The 24,848-nt window shown below is 44.5% G+C and overlaps 1 protein-coding gene across 4 annotated transcripts in view; it reads left to right on the top strand.

Moving 5' to 3' along the window:
- Positions 1-24,848, top strand: part of AUTS2 (activator of transcription and developmental regulator AUTS2) — a 1,242,623-nt gene that overhangs the window by 1,115,019 nt on the left and 102,756 nt on the right. For all 4 annotated transcript variants that reach the window (XM_072640120.1, XM_072640119.1, XM_072640118.1 and 1 more), the window contains one exon: positions 13,271-13,319. In XM_072640120.1, the coding sequence (XP_072496221.1) occupies positions 13,271-13,319 (49 nt within the window). The remainder of the gene's footprint in view (positions 1-13,270; positions 13,320-24,848) is intronic.

The raw sequence follows: 24,848 nt of genomic DNA, 5'->3' as shown, positions 1-24,848 counted from the left end.
AGCTCTTTGAGTCTCTAGCAAGGTGATCTCATGTGCGTACATACCTGTGTTTGGATTTTACACACACGCACACACGTGGATGTATATATACACACACATGCATGTATGCATATGTATACATGCACACATGCATGTACATACACATGTATATATGTATATATTTTTTATACATATACATTTATGCCTCCAGATTTCTATATATAGAACTGTGTATGTGTGTATGTATATATGCATATATGTATGTATGTATATATTCCCTGCTCCCAGAGGGTAGGGATTGTGTCTTTTATTTGTTTACACACACACACACACACACACACACACACACACACACACAATCTATAGATACAAGTGTATGTGTACAGAGAGAGAGACTGAGACAAGAGAAGTGATGTTCTTCATATAGGGCACTCCCAATAAGGAAACCTCCTTTCTCAGTGCTGAGTAGCAACTGCTGTTGATCTCAGGTCTTTGGAGAGTGGCCTGGGGTACTGAGAGGTTCAGTGATTTGCCCAGGGCCCCACAGCCCCTGGGGCAGCTAGGGGATGCCATAATGCACACAGCCCAAGGCCTGGAGTCAAGAAGACTCATCTCCTGGAGTTCAAATCTGGTCTCAGACCCTTACTATCTGTGTGACCTTGAGCAAGTCACTTCACCCTGTTTGCCTCAGTTTCCTCATCTGTCAAATGAGCTGGAGAAGGAAATGGTAAACTACTCCAGTGTCTCTGCCAAGAAAACCCCACATAGGTTCAGGAAGAATCAGACACAGCATAACTAACTGACAAGAACCAGCATAGCCTTTATGTTTCAGTAAACAGACTTGAACAAGGTCTTCCTGACCCCGCAGCAGGCTCTCTGTATAACGTACAACACTCCCTCCCATCCCTTCTGTGTGTGAAAAATTGTGCATGTGTATCCTTCTGTGTCTCGTTTGTATACATATGGATACAGCAGCATAATCCTATCCAATAAACATTTATTGAGCACCTGCTGTATGTCAGGCACTCTGCTAAGACATAGGGATACAATTAATAAGAAGTCAATCCCTGATCTCAAGGGGCTACCATCTAAAACTGATAAATAGCTGGTATTTATAAATTGCTTCAAGGTTCACAAAGGACTTTACATACGTTATCCCATTTAATACAGTCTTCCCCAAAAACCCTCTGAAATAGGTACTCCAGGTATCATACCCCTGTTTCAGATACCTTGGAGAATTTAAGTGATTCGTCCAAGGCCATACATATGTGTGTATGTATGTATGTGTGTATGTACCGGAGGGAGGATTTGGACTCAGGCCTTCCAAACTCTTGAAGATTAACCCAGGCCCAGGAATAACTAAGGCCTTACAGTTAGTCTGTGTATGTTTCTAGTACATTTCTACCATGTAAACAAGTAAAAGATACAGTCCCTGACCTCTGGGGGCTTTTACTCAAACTGGAACAGCAGGTGTCCTACTTGAGGGGAGAGGAGAGAAAAGCCTACTCCAGAAGAGATGTGTATTGCCTCTTAGATTGGACTGGAAATCCTAGTGTAATTCATAGAAATGGATGGATTGGTATCTAAGGGCACAATTTACAAGAGAGGAAGAGAAGCCTTAGGGAAGGAAATCATTGCCCAAGGTCTGATGGGCATCCACCAAGGAGTGGCCCTTCAGCAATCTCAGTGTTCCCTCCATCTCTCAGGCCATTTGTCTTCTAAGGCTGTGGTGGCCCCTGTCCGCAGTGAACTATTGGAGGGATACCAGAGACTTAACTATGAGGTAACACAGCATAGATAGGAGAGCCAAAACTGACCTCCTCATCAGGAAGATCTAGATTCAGTCCTCCTCTTTGACTGTGTGACGCTGGCTAAACCATTCAACCTCTCAGTACTTCAGACCACTCTCTAGGACCAGTCACCCAATAGCTGCTTATCTGCATAGGTGCTAAGGAGTTTCCTCCATGAAAGTTCTCTTCCCCAGGGAAATCCCACATCTGGTGACGAGACAGACAGATGAGAGTGCTAACAGGTGAGGGGATCAGGAAAGGCGTGAAGCTTGTGAGGCAGAGAGAAGGAGGCTGGGAGAAGATGGATAGCACCTTTGTGAAACAGCTGATGGTCCAGATTGCTGTGAGTATCTAATGTAAAATCAGGCTGGGAAGGCAGACTGGAAGCCAGAATGTGGAGGATTTCAAATGTTTGATGGAGGAGATATAGTATCTTATTCTGGAGGCAAAAGGGAGCCCCTCAGAATTATTGAGCCAGAGAGGGGTCATTTGATTAGAACCATGTTTGAGGAATATTTTTTTGGCATCACCATTAAAGGACCGGCCGGGTGAAAACCTGAAAACAAGGAGACAACCATTAGGCAGCTCTTGGACAGGCCAGATAGCTGGGTGGTGAGGGCTTGAATTAGGATGACAATGTGAGTGGAGAGAAGGGGAGGAATCAAAGAGACTTTGATCCTCCCTAGAGACATGGGTCACTCCTCCACTGAGGAATACCCCTCATAAAGGAGGAATACAGGCTCATAAAGATTCCCTATGGTACCAAGTTATTAACAGGAGGTTAATACTTGGGAGAGGACATTTTTCCAATTTTTGCTTTTGATGGGGTGTTTTCAATTCTTATGATGCTCTTCATTTAAGTGTCTTCAGAAAAAGCACTGGGCTCATGGCAACTTACCTGAATGCTAACAGTTGTGGCTGATAGAGAGAAAAATACAATTAAAGTGTAAGTTGAAGTGGAACTGATTTTCAGCACTTTTGAGCTGGAAGAAAACTTGGAGATATCCCCCAGTCACAGGATCTTACATCCAGAGCTGGTGTCTCAGAGGCAGTCTAGATCAGTTCTTTATCTCACAGAGGAAATGGGGCCTACTGGGGAAGTGATGTATACACTATCACTTAGGTAAGAGGTAGCATTTGAACCCAGAACTCCAAATCCCAGGATTTTTCCATTGTATTTCTCTTTCATGTCTCCAATGAAGAATGAAATCCAAGGTCACATTCTAGAATAGAAGCTAGGGCTCTTGGCTCTTTTTGCTATGAGATACTGTATCTTAAGTTTAAATTCTGGGATTTTCACTCTACCACTCCCAATAAGCAACTTTACAAATTTAATACCTCTCCTCCCAAGTTAACTCCAGCCCCAGAAATAGCCCTGACCTGATCCTAAGACCTCTACTTTTTTTTTTTTTTTGCAAGCCAAAGTACACTGGCAGGGACAGTTATATTTTTGTCTCTGCCTCTTCAGTATTTGGTATAATTCCTGGCTTATTGGTTGACCGATGGGTTCCATAGATAGTAAGCATCCTCATAGATGAGGTCATCCTTTAGCAGTGTGACTTAAAATTAAATTCAACAAACATTAAGCACCTTCAGTGTTCAAATCTGGCAGTCAATCAAGGTGCGCTGAAGGCATGCATCCATGCATGAATGAACTTCATTGGCATAAAATCTTTCAATCAGGGGTTTGAAATCATAAGAAACATTTTTATCCAAAGCAATTTTTAGCTTAGTTCTGGTAATTCCCAGTACAAATGGAACCTCCAGTCAAGGCTTCCGACTCTTAGAATTTGCCATTTCAGAAGAAGCAAACACGCACACTTAGTTGTTAAACTGCTAACAATGATAACTTAGGATGCATTTTTGAGATTTGAAGGAAGAGAGGGGGCTCTTAATTTAGCTCCCTCAGTGTTTTATTTTCAGCTGGCTTAATCTGTAAACTTGGCAGAGCTCTTTAGATGTTTCAGAAACACGAAGTATTTTAAACATCTGAGCAATTTCACATTTAAAAGGCAGTCGACTCCCCCTGTTGAGTGGCTGCTTGTCATTACTTTTCCCCCCACCAAGGCTTGCTGGACTTAGAGGGAGCTAAGAGGCTCAAATTGTTCCTAAGTAGCCGCCGCTGGAGTTCATTATGTCTGCCCTCCTCGATCTTTGGCGATGGAGTAGATGGGGTCCAGCCTAGGTCTCCCTAATCTTCAGATTAAGGTTCTAATAAGAGGAAGTTAAAATCTTCATAGACAGGCTATAATGGAGCCTGGTCCTAATCCTTGCACTCAGTGTGTCAGTATCTGGTTATCCAAGATGTGGATTATCCAGACCTCTTCATTCTTCTTCTCTCTTTCCTGGTTTCCTTCACCTTCCCCTGACACACGCTTTTTTTTTTTTTTTTTAACTCCCCTCTCCAGTACTTAAAGATCCTTCTGCAGAAGAGAGGTGACAATAAAAGGGAAACTATCAGAATAAACTTTGAGGCTTCTATAAATAGCTTCTTTGGGAGTGGGGAATTTTCAGACTCTGACTTTGGAAAAGATAGATACATAGATATAAAGTCTTTAAAGACAAGGACTGAGTTTCATTGTTGTTTTCAATGCCTAGACCCTAACATAGTGCTTTTCATATAGTAGACATTTTATAAATGCTTGTTCACTGAAGAAGTGAGATCATAAACTTAGAACTTACAGATGTTCTAATCAAGGAATTATTAACCTTGTTTGTGTCATGGATACCATCATGGCAGTCTGGTGAAGCCCTGGGACTCCTTCTCAGAATCAGGATTTTTCAGTGCATAATATAAATTATGTAGGATTACAAACTCTACTGAAGGTACAGTTATCGAAATATTTTTACAAACCAGTTTGCAGATTTTAGGTTTAGAATTTTAACTTGTTTGTTGTTCATTTGTTTCAGTCCTGTCCAACTCTTTGTGATCTCGTTTGGGGGTTTTCTTGGCAGAGAGCAGTTTGCCATTTCCTTCTCCAGCTCCTTTTATAGATGAGGAAATGGAGGCAAACAGGGTGAAGTGACTTGCCCAGGGTCACACAACTAGTGTCAGAAGTAAGATTTGAACCCAGGTCTTTTCAGATTTGCAAGTTAAGTGCCTTATCCATAATACCATCTCTGAGTTTATATTTGAAAATATTGAAGCCCAGAGTTAAATATTTCACCTATAGTCACATAGTTAGATTTAGTGATGGAACACTGATTGAGAAAGGGAAAGGATCTTTGAGGTAACTAATTTCATTTTACAGTTTAGGAAAATAAGTCCCAGAAAAGTTAAGTGACTAGCATGGAAATAATCAGATCATAGGTTTTGAGATGAAAGGGACCTTTGAAGCCAACTGGGTCAATACCCTTATTATATATAGTTGAGGAATCAGAGACCAGAAGAGTATGGGTGATTTGTCCAAGATTATTACCCACATAGATAATAAATAACAGTTAAGATTTGAACTCAAGTCCTCCAACATTAAATCTAGCATTCTCTCCAACATTCCCACTGCCCTCTTTGGGAAAATGTGACTTGTGGACTATTGCCATTCTCCCCCATACTTCCACTCCCCCCAGCTGCTGGCAGTCAAGAGATCTTGGTGAATGTAAATATTCATATGCCTGCAGGTAAGCACACATACATGTCTACACTTGCCTATAGCTTTCTTTATGGGCTTAGTCCCTGATAATCAGGAATGAAAATTGAATGGGTACCATGAAAAACCTCTGAAAACCCAGTGCTTTTGCTGATACAAACTAGAGGATAAACTGAGTGGTTTGTTTTTGTTTTAATTGAGTATCTAAGTTGATTCATAGGTGTGTGTAGGTGCCTGTTTTACATGAGTTGGAAACCTGTGTAAATTATAGGAAAGAGCACTTGGATATTCTGCCTTGATTGGCTCTTAATCTTAATTTAAGCAGGACAGAAGGAACTTGGACAGCTTGGCTGAGCAGGTTGCTTCATGGATATTGTACATTGAACCAATGCTGAAATGGGTTTTCCTTAAATTTCCCATTTCTCTTTCTTGGGTTCATAGAAGCAGCTTTAAAATGTTATTTGTTTCAGCCATCTTGAGGGCCCAGGGCCCCTTTGCCTTTTCCCTGTGACATCCATCAGCCAACAAGCATCTATTAGGTTCCATCTGTATGCCAGGCAGTGTGTATAAATTCTGGGGATGCCAAGAGAGGTAAAAACAAACCCCTGCTCTCAAGGAGCTCACAGCCCAACGGAGACAACATGCAAACAAGTATATACAAAAAAGATACACAAGAGAAACAGATAAACAAGACAGAGACAGGATAAATTGGAGATAATCAACAGAGCATCTGGAAGAACTAGCCTCTCATTGGCACACTAGAGAAGCCCCTAGTCTGACTGGGGTGATGATAGAGAAATATTACCCACACTAGAGAGTCAGACACCACCACCACCACCACTACCACCAAAATCATCATTATCATAACCACCACTTTCCCATGCCCTGTTTTACCTCCCCTCCCCCCCAGGCATTACCAATTACCTCAAAATTGGGAGGGGAAGGTTTTCTTTAAAATAATGGAATTTTTTAGCAGGAAGCTCTCAAATCAAAATGAGTTTTATTTAAATGCAAAAAAAACCCCACCATAGGTCCCCTTTTTCTTTGCAAATTTCTCCCACCCCCCTCCAAAAAATCTTTTGATTTTCTGAATTAAGTTGCATTGAGCTCCCTTCAAAAAGCTTCGGAATCCCAGCTGTAGTCCCGATTCCATCCATGCATGCGGCTTATATGTGGCATACAGTTATCTCCCTCTCCCCCATTCCCTCTCCTCTCCTCCCCTGGCATTTGATCTCACGCCTTGTGTGTGCTACATAACAAAGGTAGCAGTGGAGTGGAAAATCAGGAGCTGTAAGCCTCTCTCTATACTCTTTACTCTTGGGGTACTTGAACCCTTCAGACCGAACATCAAGCCAACTCTGCAATCCTTTTATTAATATAGTTCAGACTATATTACTGGCTCCTGACTGCTTGGTGTTTGAGTAGGGCAACAGTGCTAGCATAGGCAGGAGGAAACCGTCATTTCCCTGCTCCTCCCTCCCTGCAGGTGCAGATGCTAAGCCCGAGCCTCCCCTCCCCCATCGGGCCTGGCTGGGAGTCCCCAGTCCTTCCAGGAACTGCCCCTAACCCCAGTGCCGCACTTCCCTTTTCAGGGGCTCTTGTGGTGTGGAAAGAACCAGGTCTGCTCCCTGCAGGGAAGTAAAACAAAGACTCGGTGGAGATGTGAGGATTAAAGGCTGAGAGGAAGCTGGGCAGGCTTGGACATTCTACACTGGGGCGGTCAGGGACACAGTGCGAGCTCGGCCCATCTGCATACTTTCAACAAACATTTGTGCAACACCTTCCTACTGTCTGAGAAGGCCTACAGAGACGCATAAAAGAATCAGATCAGGGTGAGGGTCAGGAGTGCCTCTCAGGGCTCAAACAGGACGACTTCGCAGCTCCTGCCTCCCCGTCCGCCGGGCCTGGCTTGGCAGCAGAGCTATCAGGGGCTACTGGCCTTCTGCTGAAATAGGGGTCTGTGGGAGTTGGAGGGGTGTGCGTCGGATTAAGAAGATCGGTTATAGGCCAGCTGACATCCCCGGCATGACTGCCGATTGGGTTTCTTTCACTGAGATAGAATGAAGGTCTGGGCTGCGTGTCCCAGGAGGAGAAAGGGAGACCTTGATCTCAGCATAACCTGCTCGGGTGCAGCAGCAGGCGGCGGCTGCTGGCCAAGGGAAAAACCTCGGAGCTCTCCCGTGCCCAGCTTGGAGGGCCGAGGAATGCTGCCGAGAGGGGGGATAGCTGAACGAGTCGGTACCGGCAGCGCCCGCCGTAGCTGCTCCGTTTCTGGTCCCAGCACGGCCTCGCCGCCCAGTCTCCCTCGCGGTGTGCGCCAGGGGATGTGCAGTTTAGCAGGAAAGCCAAGCTCGTCGCCAGACGCGGGGTGGGATCGCGCCCCCGGACCGCCCAGCCCCGGAGTGGAGCCCAGGCGGGGGGCCCGGCCGGGACAGCCCAGCGAAGCGCAGCGCGCCGGAGCCCGGCGGGCGCAGGGACTGCGCGGGGAGAGGCGAGGCCAGGAGACGGGAGGAGTGGCGGGGCGGGGCGGGGAGGCGGAGGCGGAGGGGGAGGAGGGGGAGGAGGAGGGGCGGCCTCGGCGGCGGCTCGGGCTCCGGCGCTGGCACTGCAGCTGGATCGGAAGTCCCTCTCCAAGCGGCAGAGGAGCTGGATGAGGCGCATCTCCGCGCAGCCCGGAGAGAGAGCGAGCCCGGCGCCCGGAGAAGCCCATCGCCGCCGCTGCGCCTCTCTCGGTCCTCGGGCCAGCCGTCGGGTCGGAGAGGAAGGGGCGCCGGCCCCGCTGGCCCCCGCAGCGCCCGGCCTCTCGGCTGGCCTCCCGGGCGGCGGCGCCTGCGAGCGGAGCGGAGCGGAGGGGACCTTTCGGCGGCGCCGGCTGCCAATGGAGTTCACTTGAGATGTGACAGCGCGGGAGGAGAAAGGCGCCGGGGAGTGAGAGGGGAAGCCTCGGCCAGCGCGCAGCGGACCCCAGCCCGTGCTCCAAGGCGGCCGGCCAGCCCGAGGGGAGCGGGGACCCTTTGTACAGCCGGGCCGGCGCGGGACGAGTTCAGGAGCCAGCCCCCCGGCAACATCGGCTGCAGCCCGAGCGGAGCTCCGGCTCCGCGGCCGCCCGGAGGAGGAGCCGCCTCGGCCCCGGGCGCAACCCCGGCCCCGGGCACAGCCCCGGCGCGCTCCGCTCTCCCTTCCCTCCCTCCTCCCTCCCTCCGTCTGCACATGGTCTCCTTTGTCCTGTCGCCGCCGCCTCTCTCTTAGCTCCCGTGCGCGGTGGCGGCGGCGCTTTCCGCGCGCACACTCACACGCGCACACACTCACCCTCGCGCGCACACACGCTCGGGCAGTCGCCCCCCCACCCCTTTATTTTTTGCTCCTTCTTGGAAACCTTCGTGTGGAAGAAGAGGGGCGTCGCAGGGCTGGGGAGCCGAGTGGGGCAACCGAGGAGACGAGGCGCGTCCGGGCGCCCAGCGGCCCACGGACCCAGCAGCACCCAGCGGATGGGTGGGTGGCCGGGGTGTGCGACTGGCTTTTCCCGAGGCTCGTCTCCACAAGAGAGGGACTGCCCTCGTCCACAGAGGATCTTAGCCTGGCAGGATTCGCTTTGAGACTTTAATCAGCCAGGACGAACCGTCCCCGAGCAGCCCAGGCAGAGTTGGGGCCACTTGCTACGTGTATTTAGGGGGGGGGGGGGGGCTCTATTTCCCTCTCTCTTCGCTCGCCTTTTCCCGCTCCCCTCAAACCCTACTCTTCTTACCCCTGGGAGATTTGGAAGCAAACCATGAACTTGGGGCTGTCGGGGTCCCCAGCGGAATCCTTGGCGATCAGGTAATGAAAATCCCTCTGGAGTCTCCTTTTCTACCCCATCCCTCCGGGCCCAGGGCTTCAAGATGCCCGGGAGGATCGGGAGAGGAACCTGCCCTCGCCCCCTCGGTGCTGTCCGGTGGTCCCGAGAAAGCTTGGAGAGCGCATGGGGCGGCCGAATTGCCCATTCTCCCTCCCCGAGGCCGTGTGGTGTGCTTGCGGAGAAAAGGACTTCCATTGCGGGCAGACTCTGGAGGGGGGGAGCCCTCTCGCTCTTCCCTGGCTCAGCTCAGCCCGGCCGGGGGGTTTTTATTGTCTTTTGTTAGGTGGGAGGGGGCGGCGGTGGAGAACCCCCGGGTTCTGGGCTCCCTGCGGCGGCCCTAGTCTCTCCCCGGCTCCCCTGGCTCGCTTCGCCGGCTCCCTCCATACTCCTTCCTTCCAGGCGGCTGGATTTGCAGACAACCAGCCAGCCAGCCTTTGTACTTTTCTTTCTTTGAGAGGCGAGCTCGGGAGCCTGGGGGGAAGGAGGGAGGGGGGGCGGGGGCGCCAGAGTTTGGGTGTCTGAGGGGAGGAACTGGGGGCTCACTTTAAGGTAGGATTGGCCTTTGAACTCCATTAAACCGAGGGGTCCTCTCAGTCATAGCACCTACAGCAAGGAGATGACGGAAGGGGGACTAGAACTTTTCTAGGGGAAGGGGGAGAGCGCCCTCGCATCTGTCCACACCAGGCGCCCCCCCCAACACCTCGTCCCAAGCCCACCTCTCCTTCCCCAAGTGTCAGCACAGACATCCTCGGCCAGGGTCCCAACGACTAGGGCCGGAGGGGGTAGGAAAAGGCAATTCGGTCTTTGGAAAAGTAAAAGGAACGGACTCGGAAGCTTTGGTTTCTCCATTCTCTCTTTCTGCCCGTCCCCGCTGCTCCCCAAGGCCGCAGCTATGTTGGGCTGCAGTGTCTCTGCCCCTTCTCTCCCACCCGGGCCAGTCGGGATCCGTTGCTGGACGTGGGGCTCTAGAGCACCAGCCCTGTCTTCCCGCCGGACTTAGCAAACAAAGTTCGCTCCCCTCAAAATAGAGGTCGAGAAAACAGAGCAAAGCGCAATCGAGAGACACTTCCCCAAAGATAGTGAAGTGAAAGAAAAAGTTTGGGATGAAATTGGGCTTTGCGTGAATTCGTTCCTAAGATCTAGGCCAGAATTTCCTTTGCCTCACTAGAATCCCCTTCCAGTTCGTAAGTGCGGGGTTGTTGAAGACAGAATGCCTGGAGTGGAAATCCTGCCCGACTGAGGGTGGCTGTCTCGTTTCGTATTCACTGCTAGGGGCGCGGGCAATCTCTGGGTTGCTTCTCTGCCTTTATTTTAGGTCCTATTTACTTTTCCTTAAGGCAAAACACATGATTTTGCATTTAGAAACAGCCCCCCCCCCCAAAAAAAAGAAATCTGCAGAGAGAGAAGAGAAAGAAATTAAAGCATCAGCTGCAGATGCTGCCGCTTCCCTCTCCAAAGACCAGAAGTAGAAGGATGGACTGATTGGTGGTCACCAAAATGTAGACGCTTTTAGTTTCAAATGTATCATTAGGCTGACCCGAGTTTAAGAAATTCTGTGAAAGAAAGCAAGATTTCTCCATCCCTGAGGTTTCCTGGAAAGGGTATGACAGTCTGTTAGTTCTCAGTAAAGTGTCTTAGCTTTAGCTAGATAAGCCAAAAGAAAAATCACTTCAGAAATGGGGGGTGGGAGGGAGGTGGGGGAGATGCAGACTTTTAAGGGAAGATGGGGAAAGAGGTCTGCAAATCGAGTTCCATGCAACCAAATAATTCCAAAAGTTTTCTGAAGATGCAATGAGAATTAATTATATTTAGTTTTCCTCCTGTTTGGGAAACAAACAGAAAAACCCACCTCGTTCTTAGAGAAACAGCTGTGCTGTTTTTAATCCTTCAGAGCCTTAAATTAGTGGATGAGGGAGAAAATCCCCCAACAGATTCAAGAACCGAAATCATTTGCCTTTCTGGTATTGATTGATCTGGAAAACTCTTATGGGGACCAGAGCTAGGAGGTTTTAGGCATTTTGTGCTTAACCTGTCCCAATAGGAAAGCCTTTTTTTTTCTGTGTGTGTAGAAATTGTATCCTTTAAATTTCTGTAACTGTTCTTGTAACATTATTTCTTTAACAATATAATGTCGTTACTTTCAAAATCACAGCCATAATTTAGGTATAATATGCCTTGCAATATTAGGGAATCCCACATTTTCTCAGGTCATTTTTATGTAAATAGAACAAACACCCAAAAAGTCACTGCCTCTTTTTCCTCCATTGGAAAAAAAAATGTTTTGACTTTGTTTTGACAGCATATTGTTGAGAGTGGGGGGCATTCAGTTGTCAGGAATTTCATGGATTGGCGCTGAAAAAGATAGAATAACTAAGTGAATTCTGATGTAATAGGACCTTAGCTTGTAGGGTAGAAACTAAGTTTCCAGAAACCTTACTTTAGGTATTTAATTTCTATTACGTTATTCTTTTTAAGTTAAGATATTTTCTGACCAGCATATTTCTTTTGATCATTGCAAGTGACAGTATTTGGGTGGCTTCCTTTCCTCCTTCTCTCCTCATAGTCACCTTTTTTTTTTTAAATTTTGTTTAGTTGGTTCTTATTAGGATAGCATGGATTTCGATCTAATTGTGTCTCCATAAGGCATTTCAATTTGCAAGAATAACAACCTGTTTTTAATAAATCCATACAAGATATATCAAGTAAAAACCCATCTGGTATTATGAAGGAAAATAATGTCTCTTTGTTAATTATTAAGAACATTAAAAATGTTTAGTGTTCACTGGATCATAAGTGAATGAATATATACATATATATATATACATATATATGTATATATATTTGCATAATCCTTGGGAACACTGCCCAAGATATATTTTTCATTTGGAGGCAAACTGATCATCCTATGCTCCATGAAATAAAAGGGTTTTCAGTTCTTTTAGTGTGGACACAACAAAATAAAATGGAAATGAAACAAAATAGAAAAATGGTCACAGAAAAAAAACCAAAACATGGCTGGCTACTATTAATTCACAAATCTATCATGTGCTATAGTTCTGCCTCCGCATTTGTCCAACATTTTATTAATCATTTTCAATAATAACTATATTTATATGGATAAATTTTTTTTTCCTTTTGGGAAATTATTCCCTCAAAAAGGATAGTTTGGGAACCAGCAGATCTAACCGCCATCATTTCTTTAACCACAAGCTAGGTGTTTTTGTTTTTAATTTAGTGTTCAAAACTTCAAAAAAATTCTTTTGACATTTTCAGGGCCCTACCATTAGGTAGTTCTGAAAGAAGAGCCACGGTATTTTTTTAATTGCCCGTGTTTTATTTCTTGAAATAAAAGCATGTGTGTGATGAAATTACCCTTTGAGGAATGATCATAGCCTGTTTGAAAGCGCTTTTTTTCACCTGTTTCAAAACTGCTTTGATAATCAGTAGGCATGGTCTTTAGGAAATGAGCTAAGAGAAAATGAGAGAAAGCTGTGATATGAATGGATATTTATGCAGGTTAAGATGTGTCTGATTTGGGAGACCAAGGTCAAACTGTGGCTGATATATAGGGGAAGGGAGGTTGATTGCGAAAGAAAATTTAAATATGTATATGTGTATATATATGTATACACACACACACAAATACACACACACATACAAGAATTGACCTTTCTAGGGTTTCATGAAAGAAAATGGGAAAAATAGACAAGCACCCCCCAAAAGATAGCAAACCGTAGCTAGAAAAGTATTTTGAAATAATAGCCTATCAGTTAAATCACAAAATCATTGTGTAACTAAACTGAATGACTTTAGAGCATAGAAATAGGTTTTGTACTTATAACATGTCCAAACAGAACACATTTTTATTTTATATTTTTTTGAGATTCTCCCCCCTCCCAAATAAAGAACTGCACTGCAGAGTTCATACTCGTGGTCAGATAGCACCACCTTATGGATGGCTTTGCGAAATTGCAGCTTTCCATTTTTCTTGGCCCGGGGGTAACTTGCATGAATTTCTTTGAAAATAAAACAAAGTGATAAAACAAAATATTTTCTTTTTTCTTCTTCTTGTCTTTCAGATATCTGATGCCAGCTCGGAGAAACTTTTCAACACTGCTATAAACAAAGGTAGGACTGGTTTACTATATGGCCTTTTGAATAATTCAGTCTATATTCATCGTTGGCTTCTATTCTGGATCACGCTTTACTCCTTGGCCTGTCTATTTGGGACTTAGTTGTGTCATTATTTTGGTGTCTTTTCTCTGAAGAAGAAAAAAAAAAGGGTAGGGGAAGAAGGAAGACGATTTTTAAGTAATCCTTGGTCTCTGAGACATATAGCAATACTAAAAATTCCCTCCCTACCTCCTTCTAATTCACATGAGTCTGACTTAAATGACAGGAAGATGGCTGTGATGGTGAATGATGGTCCTAAAGATGCTTTAACTTCCCTTTTATTTATCAGTGGATGGAGAGTGCTAAGTAGCCAATTTGTACCCCTGACTATAATAACCAGCAGATGTTTTGAGTATTTTGCTGGAGTAATGGTCATAAACTGTGCCTTCCTGTGCTTTGTGCTTTTGGTAAAATTAATAAGCGATAGATACGGTGAAATTGAAAAATGCACTGTCCCATTAATTTCTCCCAAACAGCAATAGATAATGAGAGTTCCTAATGATATAGCAGTGCATTAACAGAAAACTAGTCCTAAACCACCACAGATGGACTCCTCTCTGCAAGCAGCATTGTTGGAAATAGTGGGTTTTAGGGGAAGGAGATCTGTCCTTCCCCCAGCCCCAGACTGCAGAGGTGTAGAATTTGAAAGGTTCAAATTACGGAAAATCCATTCCCCCTACTACCCTTTTGTCCTTTGCATTGCCTTGCCTGGTTTATATGGTCATTTCTGAATGGTAATTGCTTAGTAAAGATGGTATGCTTTCCTCTTTCCTTTCAACATGTCTTAAATGTGTAGTTTCTTAGCTGTACTGGAACCTATCTGAGCCGAAGTAGTCTTAATAAATTGAAATTTGAACCTCTTCTGCATTATATAGTTGTCTGGGCTCATATTTTCGCCTGGCAATTCATCGACTCCGGCTCCAACCGCAGCTATTTTCAGCATCCCAGATTATGTTAGAATTTGGACCGAATGGAATTTTAAATAGTACATTATTTTTAGGGTTCCCAGAAGGTGCGTCTGCTTACTTCCACCGCGATTGCTGGCGCTCCCAAGATGACTTGGGATGCATATTGAATTTTATCTTTTTATTGCATAATGGAGGAGTATTCTTGTTTTATGTTTCATCATATTTTTTGATGGACTGAAAAGTTTGTATAAATTTGTTATCCATAATCCTAAAAGCCAAATAAAGGAGAGGAGACGGGTAATTCATGAGCCTGCCGAGCTTATTCATAGGCAGAAATGTGTAATTGTTTATTGCAGATTTTGAAGAGGAAAGAATGTTTGCCTGGTACTAATAGGGCCATGTGAGAAAACAGAATTTATTTCCTTTTCCCATAGTGGAGGTTGGGGGGAGGGGGGAGATCTGGTCAGTAAAGGGAGTCCCTGGACCTCCCCCACCCAGAAGTGACTGTATCTTTATTTTGCTAATTTTTTGGGGGGGGGGGAATGTGTGGAATGTGTCTCCCCCTCTTCTGATTCTGGGCCAGAAGAAAAGGTTGGGGGCTCAGTGAATCAGCATTCTAAGCTGAATGCCTGTAACCAGGGTGGAAGGAGGAGAGTGATTGATGAAGGGGGGTGGGGGAGAGCCCCCAGGCTTTGCTCCTTCTCTTCGCTTGTTTTTTCCCCCTTCCTCTTTCCTTTTTCCCGAATCCAACATTTCCCACATTTTTATTTTTGTTTACTTACAGAGTTTGATCTGTGGCATCTATTTGGTGGTGAATGGCCCTCCCCTGACAGGGGCCTTTCTTCTCCACTGCTGTTCTTGGGGTGATTTAGTTCCCTTGAAAGGATTAGGGTTTCTTTGTGCAGCCTAAAATCAACATGGGCTTTTTTCTAAGCTTTGCTTGGGAAACCATACACAAATAAGCTTTTGAGTTGATGGCAGATTATTCCTTTGCCTCTTATTTCCATCCAAATGGCGTCTTTCTTTTCTCCTCCCCAGTTTCCCCTTAATGCCATATGCTAATTCCTGTTGGGGACTGAATGACAAGGGACTGAATCAATGCAAATCCAGGTGCTGCCTGGAGGCTGCCTGGTACCCACTCCCGCCCCCATCCCCCACCCTCACTCCCCTTGGGAGAGGGGGATTAAAGTGGGGGGAGAGGGTGGAGAAGCGCCAGGGACAGTTTTGTTAAGGGGATTAGTATTCAAACTGCTAAATTTCGAGAAAACAACTCAAGAAAAGTGATCCATTGTGTGTCGGGAGAATATCAGTAATTGCTTGTCGACAGGTGCAGAGGTTCTCATTACGGCCTGGTACTTCTGGGTCTGTTTTTACTCGGGGGGGTGGTGGGGGTGTCGGCTGCCTGGCTGACAAGGCCATCAAGGAACTGTCAATTGGATTCCTGTGTCAAGTTCAAATTCCCCAGGAAAACCAAAGGCCCCTTACTGGATTGAGAGCCAGGTCTCTCCTCCTTGCCCAGTGTTCTTTGCCGAGAGCAGTAAGCAACGGGGGAACCATAAAGCAGGGCAGATTTCCACCAGGTAACTGGGCAAGGAGCACTTCAAAGTCTTAGCTTAACAAGGGCGCCAGGGAAAGCTGACAAGTGTAGGTCCCTCCCTCCCTTTCCGCCCCCCACCCCTTCCAGATGTTTAAAGCTACATATCACCTCTCCCTCTGGGGGGTCTGACAGTTTCTAGCCTAAGAGTATCATGGCATTAAGCTGCCGGTGAGATTAAGCTGCTGAGACTGGCGGCTGGTAGATTTGGTCCATAAAATTTCACTGTGGGAGACCAGGGCTAATCTCACAGCGTAGTGATAGCCAGGCTAGATTGAAGCTTTTGATGTTGGGCTTATGCAATCTTTAGGATAGAGCTCTAGGTAGGCAGACAGACAGACAGATAGATAAACAGACAGGAGGCCTGCCCTGTTCAGGTCTCACACTGTTTGAACAATCATTTAACCTCATTGACTCAGTTTTTTTTTCCACTCACAGTAACACCACCTAGGTTTCCCCAGCGACTATCCAGTGATGAGGAAACAGTTCATTTAAAATAAGAAACATTGGTGGAGAAAGTCTTTATCTTGGTCAGTCTATTCCTAGCTCCTTGCCCAGGGCCAGGAAAGAATTTCTGGTAGACCAGGAGCTAGAGATGCTTTCTTATTTTTATTTCTCTCAGTGTAAAGACTTTTCAGTCTTGTGGAAGTCTGAGCTGGTAAGGTTTTTGCTCTGAGTTTCTTGTGAACAGGGACTGGTTTTTATTTGCTTTCATTTAACTTTTTGGCCATTCTTTGTATCCTCAGCTCTTAGCACAATGCCTGGTACATAGATGCTTAATACATCTTGACTGACTTAGCTTTAGAATATCACTGTCTTCATAGGAGACTTCATTACAAATATTCCCCTTTTTTCAATGCCTTTTCCATATAAACATATGTAAACAACAGCACCCAAGATGTAATCTAAATTTATACTGAGTATTTTCCTTTCTAGCTCTCCACCCTGAATTCTACAAGCATTTAGTTAGGTCTTAGGATGTGGCAGGTCCAGTGCTGAGCACCAGAGGTACAAGAAAAGGCCAAAAGATATTGCCAGCCTCACGGAGTTGACATTCTGATGGGGAAGATTGTAAAAAACTAGGTATTACTAAATGTATGTGTAGACGAAAGGCAGTCTGAGAAGGGAAGGCACTAACAGATGTGGGGACTTGGAAAGGCCTTCTGCAACGTTGGTAGATTTTGAACTGAATCTTGAAGAAGGTCAGGGAAACTTAAGAGGAGGAGATAGAGGGGCAGAGCACATTCCAGGTGTTGGGGATGGGCTCCTGCCAAGACTGGGAGGTGGCAGATGGAGTGTTATGTTTAAGGAGCTCCAGGTATACCAATGTTGATGCAAGGTAGATTGTGTGGAGAAGAGTGACATATGCTACAAACCTAGAAGTGTAGGAAGGGTGTAGCCACATTAGGAAGCCCTTCACATGCCAAGGGAAGGTGTTTATATTTGTTCCTGGTAGTGATAGGGAGCCATTGAACTGCTAAAGTAACATGGTGAGATCTAAACCAGGAAATGTAACCTCCTAAAAGCAAAATTTTGGTCTGCTGTCAATCAAAACAAAGTCTTTTCTTTCAACAGGGTCATAATTGCACCAGTTAATCTTTATGTGTTTGTTTTTCGGGACATTCAGGTCAATGTTTTGAATCTTTCTGTCTTAATGGCTCAATCATTTGTCAAGGACACGATGAATTTTCCCAGGGAGACTGTCTGAGACTGATACGAAAAAGCTGATTCTCTGCTCTAGAGTATTTGAAATGGTCTGGGTATTCCTTCTTAACTTGAGAATCCTCCTTATTTGGCTCAGTTGGCAGAATGGAATTCTACTGGGGCTTCCACACTCCACCCTCATCCTCTTTGCCAAGTCCTCAATGGGACAAAAGCATGAGTGCAGCAAATATGGCTTGTCTGGGCTGTTCAGAACCTGTCCAAGGTACCTTCTAGCTGTGAGACTAAGGAAGACTCTTCATTTCTTTGCACCTCAGTTTACTCATCTGTAAAATGAGGTGGTTGGACCCCATGGCCTCTAAGGTCCTCTGCTGGCTCTGAATTTGTGGTCTGTGATTTCTTGAGAAACTCTTGTTGAAGTAATAAAGCTGATAGTAATATCTGTCATTTTTAAGGAAGTGCTTTAAAGTTTGCAAAACTCTATACATTCATTATCTGATTTGGTTCCCAGGAGTTCTGGAAGGCAAATAAGAAGGAAAATAGAGAAGAGTTTCCTACTGTTTGGTTTAAAAAACAAAAGAACACAACAGTTTGCCTAATAGCTGGGGGATGGGGCAGGGATAGAGGTAAGAGAAGGTGGGGATCAGGGAGATGATCAGGACAAGAAGAAAATCTGTGGCTTGCTCTTGTCTCTGTGTCCACCACATTGTGTGTGTGTTCATCCTTTGTTGCCAAAGAAGACCATGCCATCAGAGAAATAATGACATGACTTGCACTTGACTTTGTTTTGAGTGAGGGAGGGCTGTGCGGGTCACCAGCCTCACTTTTCTTCCAGAGTCATCTGAATCTAGTGACCAGATATTCATCAGGATGACTGGAGATGACCCAGGATGAGGCAATTGGGGCTAAGTGACTTGCCCAAGGTCACACAGCTAGTGAGTGTCAGGTATCTGAGGTGAGATTTGAACTCAGGTCCTCCTGACTCCTGCAATGGTGCTCTATCCATTGCACCACCTAGCTGCCCCTCCACCACATTCTAGGAGCCTCTGGGATAAGGCCTTGCTTCCATAGTCAAGATAGACTGGAAGTACTACTATCTGCTGCGTCTTCATATGTGGAGCTTTGTGATACCCATCTCTCCCCACAACTTCCACCTTCATTGAAATTTGCATGTGAACTCTACAGTCCTGGATGTCCTTGGCCACTTGTCAGATCTGTCCCAGGTAGTCCAAGATTCTGGTTCATCTCTACCAAATTAATGAGTCTGTCCAAGGGACAGGCTGGAGGACTTGAGTTTAAATCCAGCCACAGATATTTTCTAGCTCTTTGATCCTGGGCAAGTCACTTAATCCTGTTTATCTCAGTTTCCTCACCTGTACAGTAGGGATAATAATAGAACCCACCTCCTAGGGTTGTTGTGTAGATAAAGTAAGGTATTATTTGTAAAGTACTTAATTAACACAGTGTCTGGCACATAGTAAACACATTATAAATGTTGGTTATTATTATTGGCTATTAAAATTGACTTTTATTTGAAAATCACAGATAGAAGAGCTAGGTCACACCCTTGCCTCCTCCAACCAGGACTTCTTTTCTTTTCTGGAAACCCACCCTCCTCCAGATCTAAAGCTTTTTCTAATGGCCTCATTGGCATGCTAATCTAAACAAATCCAATCTAAATCAGCGTCTGCTCTCATTTGGGGTCTTTCTTACTAGGTGTTTTCACAAGAAGAAAAGATCTGAGGTGTTGACAGATGAGGTGCTGGGCTTGTAGTCAAGAGAACTTGGGTTGGAATCCCACCACAGCCAGCTGTGAGCTGACCTTGCTCTCTGCCTCAGTTTTCTGATCTGTTAGATGACCTAAGGTTGAAAGGAGGGGACAGGGAGCTGTCTTGAATGTCACTTTCTGCTCTAAAAATCTACAAAGTAGAAGGCCAACATGGCTTTCCCTAGACACTCCCATGGAGCTTGGCAGAGCAGAGACCCTGACATGAAGACTTCTGCGGTAGGATTTGAGGGCTTCATGTAGATCAATGGCTTTGCACTTAAATCGGCCAGTCATTTTGGACTCTTCAGGCAATGTTTTGAGCACATTACTTTTAGGGGGAAACAAAACAAAAATGTGTCTAAAAATTGTGACCTGGAGAGATGGGAGGTTGTGGAAAGAGAAGAACATTTATTAAGTATTTACTGTGTGCCAAATACTGTGCTAAACCTAGAAGTCCAGTCAGAGTGATCGCTAAACAACATTTTGATGACAGCCTGTCTTGGGAGATGGAGGGCTATCCTTCAAGCTACAGGCTCGACTGGCCTCTGACCCATACAGGCACTTAACCTCTCTTTGCCCTGGGCAATGTTCTTAGATTATAAACTGTCCAGTGAGTTCTGGTCCACCTTGGGAGATGTAACCTCCTCCCTCGAAGCTCCCAACAAAATAAATACAGTTGGTATCCACTCATTAGCTTTAATCAGGTGAAAGGTCTTTTGGGTTTAGTGTTTCTTTGATTTTCTGTTATGTTTTCTGAAACCCCCTGCACAAAGAGGACTTATGGAGGTAAGCTGCCAAGATAGACTCTATTTTGAGGAAGATATCTTCAAACCTAGTCCAGTACTTTTTTATGCAGAAGAGAAAATTTAATCATGAAAGTGGATGTAGAGATATATGTAGGATATCCGATCTTAGGAAGAGGAAGTGGGGGCGAAGGGTAATGAAATCATCTCGTGTAGGTAGGGAGGTTTTTCATTAGTTCCCTGTACTTCTGTAGGATGTTGTCATCATGAGAACCATTGCTAGAAATTATATTCCCTTTTGTACAAGAGAGCACAAGGTCATAGATACACTACGGTAAGGGATCTCAAGATACCATCAAGTCTAACTCTTCTCATCTTACAAAGAATCCTAGATCCAGAGTTGGAAGGGACCTCCGAGGCCATCTTGTTTGATGGAATAGAAGCAGCTTGATGTCTGGAAAGAGGACTTGATTTGTAATCTCAGCCCTGCCACTTGGTACCTCTGGGATCTTGAACAAGTCACTCCCCTTCTCTGGGCCTCAGTTTTCCCATCTACAAAATGAAGGAGTTGAACTAAATCTATGGTCTTAGTAATGTTGAGTTTTTTGAGTGTAGGGATGATGTTATTTTATATTTTGGTATCCCCAGAGTCTAAATCAGTGAGTCCCCTCCCCAGTAGAAGTGCCTCATAAATGATTGTTAAATTAGATGGACTTGTATTTGGGGGTAGGGTAGGGTGAGTAGCCTTTTGACAAAATTGTGTGTCTTCTAAATGAAAAAGCCCTCATTCCATGCCCAAGTAACTCTAGAAACTACTTTTAAAAGAAATGCTGCTTAATAAATCTGCCTATTTCTGTATGTATTGCTTCACCAATGGAAGGTAAGCTCCCCAGAGTAGGACTATTCATTCACTTTGTGTCTTTATGTTACTAGAGGTAACCTGGCACCTAGTAGGTTATTTAATAAGCTCTTGTGAATTGACTGATGATATTAGAAGGCTATGTATTTTTATTTCTTCTGGATCCCTTTCTCTGTTTTTTTTTTTTTTATATTGGCCTTTTGGTGTGAAACCCTATGAACACTTCTGTTGAGGATTTGTTTTTTTTTTTTGCCAAGTACCAGTCTTCACAAACTTTTTTTTTTGTTGCACATTTTGCCCCTGTATGAGTTTAGTCATTGAGCTATATTTGAATTTCTCAAAAAGAAAACATTACTGGACTCTAAGATCAACAACCTAAAAGTCAAGTCTGAAGACTTCCTAGATGTGGAGGTGTTTGGGAGAAGACAGAGGTTCCTAACTGGGAATCCTTCCCAGAATCCTGGAGTATAAGATTTCCTACACAAAGAACCCAGCAGGCGTCCCATACCCGGACTATTGTACGTTTCTAACAACTGCTGGAAAAAAAAATGGTGTTTTCTCTGAAAATGTATGTTTATTTAACTAGGTTTCTTTTTGCTTCACAATCTGGATTCCATTCAGTCAGTTACCACTCCAATTAACTAACAATTATTTAACATTAACAGTAATTACAGACGCCAGTTAAGCGCCTACAGATGTCAACTGTTAGCTTTGTACCTAATCACTCAATGAAATGGAGAAAGTTCAACAAACATCAATTAGCCAAGCAATTAGTATGAGTTAGGAAAGAGCATGTTATCATGTGTGAGCTGATCCAATTCATTTTATTTTGGCAGTAAAACACACACAGAGACAAGCAGCAGTAAGTTCGGAAGATAAGATAAAGCCATATTGTTTTTCTGTTTTGCACCAGAATTTTTCCCTTTCTCTTTTTTCCCCCATGTGCCTAAGTCAAATATACTTTTGCTAGGAATGTGTTATCTTAACCAATATAATTTGTGTCTATTATTGGAAAGGCAAAACAATGTTCGTTCATAAAAAGTGACTGCTAGAATCATGAATCGATGGGGAACGTGTCTGTGCCTACACACACACACATACGTATTATGGCGCCAAAAAATAGCAAAAAGTTGCTTGCAGGGGTGATCTAGATAGAATCTATTGGTTTGCTTTGTGTCTCTTGAACCTAGTTGGTTTTCTTTTTTTTTTTTTGAAAGATCGATTCCTTTCTGAAATCCATGAGGACGGAGGGCTATGATATTTTTTATTAATTCCATAGTAACGAGAACCTTCTTTGTTTTTACCTGGAGCAACCTTGTGATTAAACACAAAAGATTTTCCAAATCCATCAAACATGCTTTGTCAGCTTCTCTCACACCTTGGCTTTACATAGTGAAAAATCTTCCAGCGGGTCATCTGCTTTGTAGGTTTGGGATTTCTTCCTTCTCTTATTTTCTTTCCACCTCCACCTCTCTTCCCACCCCCACCCCCCCCATACACAAAGGCTACCAGATTACTGAATCCTGGATCTGACATTTGAGCCCAGCCTCCTAGTTTATTTGTCTCAATTTAAAGCCTAATCTTTTGGGGGCGGTCCAGCATTGTTGAATTGTACTCCTCTCCTCCTTTAGCATTAGAATGTAGAGGAAGTAGTTATAAGTTGAAGCTTGGAGTTCAGATTCCCTTTAATTAAAAAAAAAGCTTATAGATATCTTTTGTTTTTACAGCACTTTTATTTTCCACTCATTTCCTCTTCCCTGAGAAGAATTGCATGTAACTATTCCTTTAAAAGATGTTTTTTAAAAGAGGAAGAAAGAAAAAAATTTCCACAAAACTTAACCAACATATCTGATGTTATATGCAGGATTCCATGTCCATCGTCCCCCACCTCTTTAGAAAAGAGAGGAAGACTTGTCTTTATCCTTTTTTATCTAATGTTTGTTTTGCTTCTACTCCTGCTTCCCTTGAAAATGATTTCTCCCACTCTCTGGCATGTACCTCTCTGCAAAGCCAAGAGAAGGTGAAAGATGCCATTTTTGAATGAATCTTAGATCGAGTCCAAGGGTCGGATCCTTCCTTAAGCATCGGTCCCTTTGAACATCTCAGAGAGGATCCCATTCCAACCAGATGAAACCAAATGAGGGCTAGTTGAAAGATTTGGGGGGTGTTTGACTTGGAGAACAGAAAATTAGAATGGGGGGACACAAAGCTGTCTCCAAATACTTGAAATATTGTCACAAGAGTGAGAACTTGATGTAGTGAGTAGAGAATGCTGAATTCTATTTTAAAAATTTCTACCTCTGATAATTGCTGTCTGTTTGACCCTGGACGGTCTTAGAATCTGAGATGCTGAAAGGAATCCATGAGGTCAGGAAACATGAGGTGACTTGCCCAAGGTTGCACAGATAGCAAGTGGCCAAGCCAGGATTTGAACCCAAGTTCCTGAGTCTACATCCATTCTTCTTTCTTTTGCCCTGCACTTAACTTCTCTGAGACTCAGTTTCCCTATTTGTAAAATGGTGTCTAATAATACCTATTGAAACCTAACTCAGGGTGTTGTTGTGGGGCTCATTATATGACAAGTACCCAAAGCACTTAATAAACCTTCATTTTAAAGCCCTGTATCATGTCAGACATTCACAGTTTGAAAGAGGAATTAGTCTCATTCTCCTTGGTCCTGGAGGGCAAGTCTGGAACCAAGGGAGCAAGGGAGTCGAAAGGAGGCAGGTTTAGACTCGAGAAGAGAATCCGCTGCTTAAGAATTGGAGCTGTCTAGAAGCAAGATGGACTGCCTGGAAGGATCCTCCTTTCTGGAGGTCTTGGTGCAGACTGATTCCTCAGATCAGGTAATGTTGTGAAGAGTATCCTCATTCAGACCCCCACAGGGCTTTTCCAGTTCAGAATTTGTTGATTCTCCCCTCTCAGATAAGGTCATCCGACTTTCACCTGAATAATTTCATTGAGATTTAGGGGTGCAGATCACGGCTTGACTCAGGACCTCAGTGAGTCAAGGCAGAGTTTTCTGACTGCTCTCATTGATCCAGAGCCTTCTGGATGTTGAACTGCAATCTGACTTCCCACAAAAGACAGTTGGGTGGTGCAGTGGAAAGACCTGAGTTCAAATCCAACCTCAGACACTCACTAGCTGTGTGACCTTGGGCAAGTCATTTCACCCAGTTTGCCTCACTTTTATTTTTTTGTAAAATAAGCTGGAAAAGAAAATGGCAAACCACTCCAGTGTCTTCACCAAGGAAACCCCAAATGGGGTCATGAAGAGTCCAACATGACTGAAATGAACTGGACGGCAGCAAATTCTCATGGCTCCTACTTTTTTCTTCAGGAACCAGGGAGATTTCAGGTTCCTAGATCTAGGTTAGACCTCAAGGGTCCTTTTATACTTGAGGATACTGAGGCTCAGAAAAGTTAAGTGACATATGAGATCATAGATACAGAGATGGGAGGGACCTTGGGGGGCCCCAGCCCTTTTATTTTACAGTTGACATTAAGGCCCAGGTTTGCCCAAGGGAACATAGGTAGCAAGTGGCCCAGACCGGAATTTGAAACCAGTCTCTTCTCTTACGGGCCAGTCTTTAGCTGTCTGAAGCAGCCCTCATGTTTTCCCAAAGTCTTCTATCTAAGCTGTTCAGCTGTTATGGGACATCCTGGTTCTGACTTGTTCCTCACTCATCCTCTCGGTTTTGCAAACGATAATATTAGGAGAAGGTTTTAGGGATAAGATCTCCCTTAAGATCAACTGTCAGTCATTCTCTTCATTATCCCTTAAGATCGACTGTCAGTCATTCTCTTCATTATATGTATATATATATATGTATAGTCTTTGTAGCCCACTAGGATGTATTCTCACATGTATGGTGTGTAACTCAGTCATGCCTTTCTGAAATGTTCAATTTGCACTTAGGAATGACTTTTCTTATTGTAAATTATTGAGG

The sequence above is a fragment of the Notamacropus eugenii genome, chromosome 2, assembly GCF_028372415.1.
Source record: "Notamacropus eugenii isolate mMacEug1 chromosome 2, mMacEug1.pri_v2, whole genome shotgun sequence".
NCBI classification, from domain to species: domain Eukaryota; kingdom Metazoa; phylum Chordata; class Mammalia; order Diprotodontia; family Macropodidae; genus Notamacropus; species Notamacropus eugenii.
Note: the sequence above shows the minus strand (reverse complement) of the source record. Positions and strands in the feature narration are given on the sequence as shown.